At 41.8% G+C, this 13,023-nt stretch overlaps 1 protein-coding gene across 3 annotated transcripts in view; it reads right to left on the bottom strand.

The window, feature by feature from the left end:
* Window positions 1-13,023, bottom strand: part of TJP2 (tight junction protein 2) — a 62,697-nt gene that overhangs the window by 31,780 nt on the left and 17,894 nt on the right. Inside the window, exon 1 of one of the 3 annotated variants that reach the window (XM_054003476.1) lies at window positions 11,004-11,849. The exons of the other annotated variants lie outside the window; for them this stretch is intronic. Within the exon in view, the coding sequence (XP_053859451.1) occupies window positions 11,004-11,066 (63 nt within the window). The 5' untranslated portion in view covers window positions 11,067-11,849. Of the gene's footprint in view, window positions 1-11,003; window positions 11,850-13,023 lie in introns of those variants that run through there. 3 annotated transcript variants of the gene reach the window in all.

Genomic DNA, 13,023 nt, shown 5'->3' with positions numbered 1-13,023 from the left:
AACAAAACAAATTCTTTCTGATCATCACAGTTTCCACACTCCTCATGCTCATTTACATGCAGCCTCTTGACTCTGTGAATTCTGCTGTTCAGTTCTTAAAAAGAAGCCAAGACAGCTTTCTAAAGCCACAAAAACATCCTAATTTTTTCTCACTGAATTACTCTCTTGCCATTTCTGTCAGCTGAACTGGCAGGCCAAGGGAGATGGCAAAACAAATATTAGAACTCTGCAGCTAAATTCAACTTGGACAACAGATGAGGTTTCACTTTTAAGGATGTACCAGGAAAACAAGATTTTATAAATGGGAGAGATTAAATCATATAATCGTTTAGGTTGGAAATGTCCTCCAAGATCATTGAGTCCAGCTGTTAACATAACACTGCCAGGATCACCACTAAACCATATTCCCAAGAGTATACCTACATGGCTTTTAAATACCTCCAGGGATGGTGACTCAACCACATACCTCGGCAACTTGTTCCAATGTTTGATAACCTTTTCTATGAAGAAACCTTTCCTAATATTCAATTGAAACATCCTCCACAACTTGAGCCTATGCCTTATGTCGCTAGCTGTATGGGAGAAGAGACCCACACCCACCTGGCCACACCCACCTTTTAGGCAGTCGTAGAGAGCAATGAGGTCATTCCTGATCATCATTTTCTCCAAGCTAAACACCCCCAGCTGCTCCTCACAGGGCTTGTGCTCCAGACCCTTCCCCAAACATGCTCCAGCAATTCAATGTCTTTCTTGGAGTGAGGGGCCTAGAACTGAGCACAGGATTTGAGGTGTGGCCTCACCAGTGCTGAGTACACATGGACAATCACTTCCCTCTTCCTGCTGGCCACACTATTGCTGATACAGGTCAGCATGCCAGTGGCCTTTTTGGCCACCTGGGCACTGCTGGCTCATATTCAGCTGCTGTCAACCAGCACCCTCATGTCCTTTTCTGCTGGGCAGCTTTCCAGCCACCCTGTATACAGCCTGTAGCACTGCCTGGGGTTTTGATGAAAGTGTAGGGTACATTTATTGATTGTCCCACTCTGATCTGTGGTGGTGTGGCCCCACCTCAAGTCCTGCGTGCAGTTTTGGGCACCACAATACCTCAGAAGATATAAAGCTATTAGAAGAAAGCATCCAAAATGGTGAAAGCCTTTGAGGGAAGCTGTATGAGGAGCAGCTGAGGTCACTTGGTCTATTTGGCCTGGAGAAGAGGAGACTGAGGACAGACCTCAGCGCAGTTACAACTTCCTTGTGGGGGGAAAGAGGAGGGGCAGGCACCGATTTCTTCTCTGTGGTGACAGTGACAGGACCTGAGGGAATAGCCTGAAGCTGTCAGGGGAGATTTATGTTGGCTGTTGAAAAAAGGTTTTTCCCTTAGAGGGTAGTTTGGCACTGAAACATCTCCCCAGGGAAGTGGTCACAGCACCAGTGCCTGACAGAGCTCAAGCAGTGTTTGAAAATGCTCTCAGGGACATGGTGTGATTCTTGGGCATGTCCTGGGCAGGGCAAAATATAATTTTTATTTACACATATATGCACACTAAATACATGCCCTGTGGCACAGACGAACAGAAAGCAAACCTGCTTTCTTTCCCCCGCCGGCTCACGCTGCACGTTACAAAGGCTTACAAGCGCTGTCACTTCCTGCTGAATTTGCAGCGCACTTTAGAGCCCGAGCAGGCAGCACCAAAAGCAGCAAGCGGGCAGGCAGCCGTGCCGGCTCCCGCAGAAGCGCTGCCCGGGGCGCCGCGAGGGGGCCGCAGCGGCGCTGCCCGGCGCCGGGAGCCGCGGCACCGGCGCCGCCGCCCGGCCCGCGCAGCGCGCTCCGCTACTGCGCGCTGGGGCCGAGCGGTTTCCATCACCGGGAAAAAAAAAAAAAAAAAAAAAAAAAAATCTGAGAATTCTCATTAGGCAAAAATCCTATTTCAAAACCGTCCTTTCGTAGTAAATATGGCAGAAGAAATGATGTTAAAGCAAATTTTTTCGGTGGTTTTGCTTTTCTTTTATCTCAAGCACATACTCTTTCTCAAACAGACTGGGATTAGGGCTTTTTTGTTTGTTTTGGCTTTTTATTGATTCCGGCTTTATTAAATGCCTTTTCTTGCCACATTTATTTCAGTAATTAATTGTACTATTTATAAAAAGGAAACAAACATATTCCCCATGCAGTTTCATGTTCTGGAAAAAAAGAGAAACATCTGGTACTCAAAGATAAACCATGCACTAATGCAGACAAAGACACCATGATACCATGAAAGTAGGTACCTGAAAATTAGCAATCCTACTTTTTTAGCACTTAACAATAAAAATTAGAGCTATAGTTACATTTTCAGAGTGAAACTTTTTCATCTGAACTGCTTTTTACCTGAACTTAAACACTTTCATAAAGTACCACGAGATCCTTTAAGGTCCTGATTTTGCTGACATGAAAGAGTAATTTCTCATTACACCATAAAAGTAAACAACACACACAGAGGGATTTTCTAGAATTGATTCACTTGTATTTCACAGTACTTGTGATCCCTGACAGTAAGAGCAACAGTTAATAATTTCAACTGAGTACGGAAACATTACTAGGGATTGTGTGGTGTCTTTTTAAAACAGTGACACTTATTGAACAAATTAATCTTTTTAGCAAGAAAGTCACATTTTTACATTCCCTCTCTAATTATTGTGGAAAGGGGTTGCTACAAAAGCAGTCACCTGAATTAGTTTGGTTCTACCCAGAGCAGGTCATCATTTACCATGATCAGAGGCAGGGATGGGGGCAAAAAGCAGTATTTATGCAGCAGAGTGTTACAAGTTCCAAACATTAAAACTCAGCATCAATTTACAACCCCCATATGTTGTGCCAATTAAAAGTACACACGCAAAACTTTCCTGGGATGAGTGGAGTAGTTTGCACTTGTTACAGCTGAATTCTACTGGACTTAGATGCATGCATATGCATCATCAAAAAACAGTAAATCCTGTTACAAATGAAACAAAATCTTGTTCAAGATGAAGAGGGACAAAAAATAAACTGGTTGTATTCAAAACACAGCTGCAAGATACTCAGGCCTTATCTACTAATTATCTAAATCTCAAAAATTCAGCTTAGACTTATTCCAGGAGCAAGTTCTCTGTCTTTTGCTCAACAACAGTTTTCTCATTGCCCTGGTAAAATTGTTCCAGTGCTCCCCCAACAGAAAGCAATCAGTTCTTCAAAATTTGTGAGGGAATAGCGTCAAATGAACTAGAAAACTGCCATTTGGGGAAAAAACAAAACAGATCCTATTTCCCTGTCATCCCCACCCCCACACCCCAAATTAAATTATTTTCATTTTTAGAAAATAGTTTCTGCCTCTTGAGAAATAACACTCTAGCAACTAACATTTTTTTTCATCAAAGATGTCTTCCTTTTCACATATTGCTTCACAGAGGATAGCCAGAAGCTGGTTTTCCCTAGTGTTCTGGGACCTACAACACCAGTCCAGTGGAGGAGCCTTGAAAATGACAATTTACTTTCCCACAGGTGTCGAAGGTGCTCTAAAGAAAACAAACCTCACCTCCTGAGGCACAGCATGTGTCCAGTCTTGCAGTAAAGCAGATTTCTCCACCACCCGTTTTTTAAAAACTCAACAAGGCTTGAGGAGATAAAAACCTGGAAGCCAAGTGATTTCATCTGAAGATCAAAATTAACTGAGGTAAAAGGCTGACAGACCACTTGAATGTTGAATATGTGCATACACACTAGAAAGTAGAGAGTTTATTTGCAGTTTCGTTTTCTGATTATTTTTCCTAAACTTTCATCCTGTCACACAGATTATGGTGCTAGGAAGATTTTTTGTATATGCTTCAGGAAGGTAACTACTGAAGGGACATAGAACTTTCAATTAACTTGATCAACACTGGCTTTAAAAGCTACTTCTGACTTCGCCCCATTCACTTTAACTGTAAACATAACACATTTCTTTACAGTCACCATGTTTCTAAGACCTTCTGCTCCTTGGGATACCCACACAAAATGAAGTCTGAGAATTAAAGTGCTACAGCAAATTGTGCATAAGCTGTTCAAGGGGACTGAACTTGTTTTGGCATAATAAAACAAGAATTCAAAAGTTTGTTTCTGGTGTGCTTCCAGTATCAGGATTTGCTGGTGAGGTAAATCAGACTCAGTAGGTGTACATAACCAATTTCATTAAGCTATATTTCATTAAGAAAAAAATTAAGTAAAGTGTGAAATAAAGTAAGTGCAGCCACCATTCCTGAAGTGCCTCATTGCATTAATTGTTAATTCTCTGCAACTAAAACATAGCTTTTACTCTTGTGGCATCTTAAAATTAAAAAGAAAAAATAGGAGAAAAAAACCCCCAAAACAACAAACAAACAAAAACACAAACAGAAACACAAAACAAAAATCCAAACAAACTAAAAAAAAAAACAACCCAAAACCACCCCTCTGCAAAAAAAACCCACAACAAAAAACTACAAAACCACTGAAGCATCATATGTATTACATGGTCCAAAGTTTTAATTATCATTTTATTCTACTTTGGCAGTACACTTTGTACTATTACTGTTTTTGGATGCTTCATCTTCCTACATCCATATTCAAGTAGCAAACCAAGCAGTAGAAGTGACCAACTCTAGCATCAAAAGATTGTTATTCCATTGGTCATTCAACACCTGCAACTCTGGAATCTGAGAAAAACAAGCTGGGTACCTACCTACTGCTTCCTGAAACTGGTTTTTAAAAGCCAATTCATTACTAGGATACAATCCAATCAGGCCAGCATTTATATTTAATCATCCAGTCATAATGCAAGACAATTCAAACAATGGAAAAATTGTTCATTTCCAAGCTTCATCCCAAACCAGATCTCCTATCCCTGTTAAGGTTTCTAGTAGCTTTGTTCCCCCTCTATTAATAGAACAATGATATGCCGTATTCTTGAAAGCATTTTACTTTTAGTCAAGCATTCCTGTGTGTATGTATCTACTAAGTATGTAATCTTACTACACACTGTCATATTAGCTTTATTTTCTTCTCTGAACAAAGTAAACCTGAATATAGCTCTGTATAATGAATAAAATTTAACAGTACATTTGATCACATCTATGCCTAAAACCCCATAAAATTCACACTATACAATGCATTTCATATAACCACCAATGCAATGCAGAACACAAACATCAAACTTGAGGCCACATTGACCAAGACACCAAAACTCTTTAAAATCAAGATCTGAACTCTATAAAACCCTATATAATCATGTTTTTTCAAGTTTTGATCTTGAAGTCATACATTCAGCATCATTCATATACATGCCACAACAAACAGCTCAATTTATTAGCCAACTTTTCACTGTTTTTGATTTTTCACACTAGTCATACCTCTCCACATTCCTTTCCTTCTACCGCCACACTCCAGCCTTCAAGGTCTTAAGCAACTCACCTCTCCCTCTCAAAATGTCTCAACAGTCCACTCAGCCATGCCAGAGAGCATTGCTGAAGTTCACTCCTAAACTTTAACATGGCTTGCAAGCAACTAAAATGAGAACAAAATCTGTTGCAAAAGGGAGTTTAGCAATTTTTCTGTCATCCAGACAGTGGGATGCACTGATTCAGATCTGGGGATTGCATTTGAAGGGTTTAGATCTGTAAGTCCTAAAAAAGTCATAACTTATATTGATACTTCTCACAGTGTATCTGGAAAAAGTAAACAAATAATCACCCAGCCCCTCCCAAGACCTTATATACCATGAGATAATGGATTAAGCCAGATGCACCTGCTTCAGTAAAATACATTCAGAATCCCTTTACTCAAAGCAAAGGTTCCTCCTCAGTCCAAAGGACTATAATTATTTTTTCAAACAACAAAATCAATCATATTGCCACAGCTCTGAATTCTGGGACAGTGTTGCCAGCAACCTATCATCCAACATAAAACAGTATTACATAAAATTCACCCATACATGATAGCAATGATACAACTCTCAGGCAAGAAAACAACAGAAGGGTAGATGAGAGTGGTAAAATTCAAGTGTTTTCCAGTCCTTTCCCTCAATATTCTTGCAAGGCTGGATGTGAGCTCTAAGTATACCATGCAGTTATACATGACTTTACTAACATAATTATGAAGAATTTAACACATACACTTGCAGTGTATGTAGAAATTATTCCTACCAATAGTGTTAATTACAGCAGTAAACAAACAAGCCGTAAATCAACACAAGGGACAGAGGGGTGAAGTCAGCTGCCCCTTTTCCTTCTTATCAAGATAGTAACTTTCACGTGTTTTGTTCATTCCTATAGCACTAATCAAAGTTTATCTGCAGCCCTTCTTTCTTCACTTGAAAGGATGCTAGCAGAACAATTCAAAACTAGAGCCCTTGATACAATATTTCTACCAAAACACTTCATATGCATGTAATATCAATGTAAGTAACTTCAGGCTTCACTCCATTAAATGAAACCAAACTGACACAGCCCTATGAAATAGGGCCACTTCCACTGAACTGCAAACTGAGTACACAAAGAATAAACTAACCAGAACAAGCTCAGCAAGTGACAGAAAAAAAATTTATTCCTCCTTTTGCAACTTTCATAAACCACACAAGGGTTTGGAAAGAACTAAGAAGGAAAAACAAGAGAATCCTTTTGCATATGTGGCTGAAGGGAAACTAAACAGGTCAGAATCATTAAGGTTTAGAAATGCTTCCATTAAATTACCACCCAGAGCAAATCTCATTTTGGTAGCTACTAAAAGTTCATTCTCAACTGAGATATGGAACAGAAAGTTTACTTCTTGTGGTCTGAGCCACATGAAAGAGCATTATACAATTCAAGAACCTTCTGACACACAAAGTAGAAGCAAACTGTAATAAAGTTCCCACCTGAAAAAACCCTGAAGTTATGTACCTGCCTACAGATGAAAATGTTTTTAAAAAATCTAATCAACTTAGTGCGATCCAAGAGCTTCAGTCCATTTATATTGCTGCAGAAGATATTAGGAACTTATCTACTGGTTTCTACAACATAAAGCAAGGAAAGAAAGCTTGGAAAAGGAGCTGAAAATTAGGTCAAATTATAAAAACAGGGGAGAGAAGTTAATGAATAAAATTTAACTAATTAAATTCTATAGTTCACACCATAGCAATATTAAATAGACATCATAATAACCTGTCAAACAAAAAGCCGTTCAGAAAATAATAAACATACTGAAGACATCCACATTTGTTAGAACTAGATTGTAAGTATTTCACATACACTAAAGGGACAGCAAAGAGGGATAGATCAACAGTACTCTGGTGCAGGGGGTTTCACATTCTACCAATAGCTTGACAAGTGTCTCTGAGGTACAAGACTCCTCACTTTCTTCCACTGTCTTAACCTATCCTTAAAACTTCCAGGTTTTCAGCACTGGGCACTGCACACAAACAGCCAGGAAAGAATTATTGCCAAAGGGGAACAGAGTGCACAGCAGCTATTGGAAATGTCAGCAGGCATCTATCTGCAATCAACACTATGTCTTCAGAAGTCTGACACTGGGATTTTTTTTTCCCTAATGTAACACATCATACAGAGGTAAAGCACATACAAGTATTTATCAACTGCCAGCAACAGAAAGGGAGTTCCTGCCAAAGTACTGTGTCAGAAACAACATCCCCACTGAAAGACTTTTAGGAAACTAAGTGTTAGAAAATAAAAATTTACAGCCAAACTATAGTCGTTACTTAGCCCACAGACAAAACAATGCAAGTACAGCTCCACACAGAATAAACGAGTTCTTATGCATCATCTAAAGAGCATGCACACACATGCTACCAATTAGCTATGCTACTGTCACTTCAATTGCTTTAATAATGTATCAACTCTATGAACAGAATAACCAAAACCACAGACCACTTCTTATTTCTGGAATAAGAATTGCTATGGAAAACAAAGAAATAAAAAAATGTAGTTATTTTTCATCCTGTTCTGCAACTCTTCAAAAAGCTTCTGAAATACTGCTTGGACAGAAGAATCCTCAGCCATGGCCATTAAAAGAAACTCACAATATCCACTAAATTTTTGCAAGTGTTGGAACACAGAAAGAAGAGCAATCAGTGCCAAGTGCTGACCTGGGCAGGAAGCTGCTCAGTTCAGTCAAAGGCCAACAATTTGCTTCTCAGAACTTTGTTTATGGAGCCTAGAATGACAGTCTAGCTAGACATTCTGCATTATCTCTGAAAAGCTCATACTGACTAAAAGTCATAAGGGGTGAGCATTTGGAATGCTCTCTTATCATAGAATAGGCATGCATGTGCAAGCAAAAGGTAGGGCAGGCTAAGTATATACAAATTATTAAGCCATAAATCAATGAATAATGAATAGGTGCATTATTTCTTGTAGTTGTACTTAGATGCCATAGATCAGAGCTAATTTCTTTCCAAGTTTGTTTGTTTTTTTTAATACTGTGTTTTTTTAACAAGAACCATCCAAAACTCAGTTATGAAACACTCATGCACTATAATTTTTCAGATCTAGAGACTCCAGTGGCAGAATACACAAAAAAGATACTGTTCCCCGATTACTTAATAGGGTACAACACAAGACACAAACACCTGGAAAGATGCTGCTGCTGCCTGTTTAGTTAACTGCTAGAACTGCAGGCCTTGAAGGAGCATTTTCTTCTTTACTACATTTTGGAGATCTGGGATACAGATGCCTGAAGAGTTCATGAAGGCATCTCTCCTACTATTTAGTAAGTTACATGATTCTTTATTCTCACAAAGCATTGAGAGTAATTGCATTTACATATTGTTTTCCACTGTACACTTCAGTTAGGATGCATTCAGGAGCATAAATCTGCCTGAAGGCTGGTACTTTGCAGTATATGTTTCTCCTGTCAGCACAGATGACACAAAATTCTTGGAGAGTTCTTAATTTTCATGGTAAGAAATATATCCCAAATACAGCTTTAAAAAATGAAGTGATTCTAAGTTCATTTGCAATTTTAACAGCCATGAATTATAGTCAGAATTCCTAGTACAGTTATAAATTTTATATTGTTTGCACAGCTTATTTAGGAAAAATAAAGAGGAAGCTAGAACTCACAGCTGTAGAATCTCTCCAGGTTCTTCTCTCTTTTTCTACAAAATAATGAGCAAACTGGTGTCTTTATAAAAGAAATTGAATTGTGGCCTTATTAGCAACTATATTATAAGGAACATAACCATTGCAGTAGCTACACTGACCATGTCTCCCTACTTAATTGAGTCCACATAAGAAACATGAGCTCTCACGCATTAGATAGAAGGAAAGATCAGCCAAAGCTCCCATTTTGCTGACAGAGAAGCTGGCACTGAATTCATAACCAACAAGCAACTTCCATACTGCATGGATTCACAGCTGTGAACCAAAAAGAAGCTTTAACCAAACCAATTAATTCTTACTTCTTTACATGAAAGGCAGGCTCTAAAATGGTTTTAAGAAATGCTATATACTCAGTTGAGACATGACAACCCACACTTTTTATCAAGCCAACAGAAGTACTGCCATTAATTTCAAAAGGATTCCACCAATATTGATAAAAGCAGACTGAAAGAATGTTGCTATTCGGACAAATGGAAGGAGACAGACAACACAGTCTGGCACAACATTTGTTTGAATACACTGCAAAGCATCTTACTTCAGGAATCATTCCATGACTATAATTTCGTTTAAGTGAAGTATTTAAGCTATAGCCATATGAAGTGAACATCTGTAAATGCAGGCTTTGTAACTCCTATAGCTCAAACGTGCACGAGTCAGACTTTCCATCCATCTCAGGACAACACATGTAAACCTCATCCCCAAGAGACCCCTGCAAGGCAAGGCATCAGCACATTATTATGGCTGTTTCTATTTCTCTCACCCAAGCCAACAGCACATGATTACACCTACTTACCAAATGTACTGGAGCAACAGTGTCAAATACACTGGGATCTGTGTCAAAGGGCTTACAAGAAGGATTAAGAAGAGATGAAACACTCAAATACAGGTGAGGTTGAAGATAACGGAACAAGAAGAGTGGATTAAATTACCCAGATTAACAGCACAACCTCTGTGGCGAAAAAAAACCCTAACCAAACAAAACCAACAACAAATAAAAACTAAACCATTCAACCAAAAAACAACCCGAACACACAGAGTATGGAAATAATCTCATAAAATAATCAACACCGCAAGGATACTTAAGAGTACTGATTATTCTACAAGCCATGAAACAAAGTATGAGGTGTAAATAAGTGTTTATGGCTTCCATCCACATTTTAGTGGAGGAGGGAGGAGTGACTACAGATAAGCTCAGTTTTCTGCATGCCAGCATGCAAACCACACCACCCCTCCTCCTCTCCTGACAGATGCTGCCTACTACTCCATAGCCACGTTGATTACTGCAGGTCAGCAACTGACAATCTTAAAAAAACAGGACCAGTGAGAGGGGGAAGTGGCTTTTCTTCATCAAACTTCTGAGCTTATTTCTCCACTGGGGTTATTTTCGGTTAAAACACTGACCTGCACCCAGAGCCCAATCAGAATTTAAAATACAAAACTTCGTGTAGCCTTCGGGCGCCGCAGGAACCTGCAAGGCGCTTCGGAGGACAGGCTGCCTCCCCGCTCCCATTTAATTGGAAAAGACACGGTATTCCCACCGCCCTCGGCTGCAGCATTGTCTCCGCCAGCCCGCGCCGGTGGGAAGCCCGCAGCAAGCCCGCAGCCCGCACTGAGCGGGTCCTCCCCCGCTATACGCGCGGCTTCTCCGCCCGCAGGGCGGGTGGTCCCGGCGCGGCTCGGGATGCCGCCGCGGCCGCAGGTGAGTCCCGCGGGTTAGAAACACACCTGTGCGCCGGCGTTACTCGCGCTCCGCCAGACACGTGCGCCCCCGCCCGCCGCCTCTCCCTCCCCTCCCCTCGGGCCCCACGGCCGGGGCGGGGGCGCCGGTGGGTGAGCCCGGCTGGAGGAGGAGCGCGGTGGGTGACGGGGATGCTACCGACCTGCTCCGCCCCCGCCGCGGGCTCCCGCGGGCCGCTCCCGGCGGAGCCCTGCGTCGCTCCCATAGTAACATCGCCGGGCCCGGCGCCCGCGGCTCCGGGGGCTGGCGGTCAGTCCCGGCAGCCTCGGGAATGCTTCTCCCGCCTCCGCCCCGCGAGGGAACTGGCCAGGCCGCTGGCGAGGGGCTGCGGCGGAGCCCCGCGGGGGCGGCCGGAGCCCGGCAGGACAAAGCCGGCTCTGAGCAGCCCTCCACAGAGAGACTTTGTCCTGCCGGGGCCCTGCCGCCCCCGCCGCCAGCCAATCGTGCCTGTAAACGCCCCGGGAAGGCGAAGAAACACTTCCATTCTCCCTGGGAAGAAAAGAATTTTTATTCCCCATTTACAAAAATATTTCTTGTGTTCCTGCCCTCGGCAGCGGCCAGCAGCTGACGCCCGTCACAGGATAAACGGGAGCGATGGGGCCAGTGGCCCAAGCCCGGGCAGCATTCCTGACACGAGGCTTTCGAACCGTATCCACAGCTCTGTTTTGTCAAACAGACATGCACCAGTCATGTCCACCTTTTCTGTCAGTGTCTTTTTAGGAGGACGTGGATGTGAAAGCCTCCACACAGCCAACACTCCTCAGGTCCACAGCCTTGGTCAGACTTCCTTCCCATCACCTAACAGCCTTCCACAGCAGTCTTGAAAGTCCTGACCACTGCTATTAGTTCAGAGGCCAAATTGCTTGCTTTAGGAACTGCAATTACATATTGTAAAAACCCCCACGTTATTGAGTTAACTACTCTCAAGAGCTTGAAGAAACAAGTGGTCACTAAAAACACTTAGGAAGAAAAGATCGGCAGAAATTGAACCACATTATATTAAAAAAAAAAAAAAAGATTTATTTCCCAAGTGCTACTGTCTTCCTGGCTTTATGCTATTTTGGGTGGATGAGACAATTCTTGAATCAACTCTTCAACTCTTGGAAGGAAGAAACTAAGAATGAGAACCAACTGTAAGGGAAAAGCTTTCTTAAGCCAATGTTAAAAAAAAAAAAAAAAAAAGCCCATTACATTGTATAGCCTACTCTCAAATCTAAAGAGAATAAGCCAAAAAATTTCAAAGCGTGAACTTTGCTCTTCTTTGATGTTGTTCCTCCTCTCAGTTTTACAGGTGAGTGATACCATACAACCTTTTTGCTACATTAGCAGTCCAGTATATGGCCGAAGTCAGGGAAAAATGAAGCACTGGGGGCCAGGTTCTTCACACACACGGGATGCTGTGATAGCTTCTGGCATCAAGAATTTGTCCATGAGATACAGCATGGCAAAGCTGTCACTCTCCACACCGGTGTTCACCTCTGCAAACTGGAGGCAACCTGCCTACGAGTACTGTTTGGCAACATCAGCATAGAATGCTATGTCACAGCATTAGCAGAGAAATCCACTGTCCAGTGCTTGTTGAAATGACATGACACAATGAAAACAACATGATTTTGCTGCAGAAAACTACATTGTTTTAGATGCAAGAACAACATTTGCTTTAAGCTGGATGGCAATCCAGCTTTTTTTTTTTTTTTTTTCTTTTTGAAAAGCACTTGTAAGATATGAGGTGGGACAGGAAAAGAAGCTACCAGATCTCTTGACTGCCATCTCTTAACACATATACAAAGTTCATGGCAGCATAAAGTAGAGCACCAGCCTCCTGAAGCTGCTTCCTTCCACACAGGTTCTGGCAAAAGTTGAACAGCTACCACTCTTGATTCCCCCACTAGACACAGCTTCTTGGCAAGAGCAGGCAGTGCCAGTCAAAGCAATCTAAAGGTCTGCCTATCCTGTCCAAGGCTAAGAAGGAATATCTGTGGTTCCAGACAAAAGCTGTGGCTTGATCTAATGCCTCCTTTTGGCATGTTCTGTGACTTCATCAAAGCCACAAGGTGTTATCACTAGCAGAGGCTATACTTCCCTGAGCTGTAAGGCAGCAAGGAGGGTTAACACACTAAGCTAGCCTGAGGTAAGTGTAACACAGATGCAGGAACTGACCA

This window comes from Vidua macroura, chromosome Z, assembly GCF_024509145.1.
Source record: "Vidua macroura isolate BioBank_ID:100142 chromosome Z, ASM2450914v1, whole genome shotgun sequence".
NCBI lineage: Eukaryota > Metazoa > Chordata > Aves > Passeriformes > Viduidae > Vidua > Vidua macroura.
This window is presented reverse-complemented; position numbering and strand designations above follow the sequence as displayed.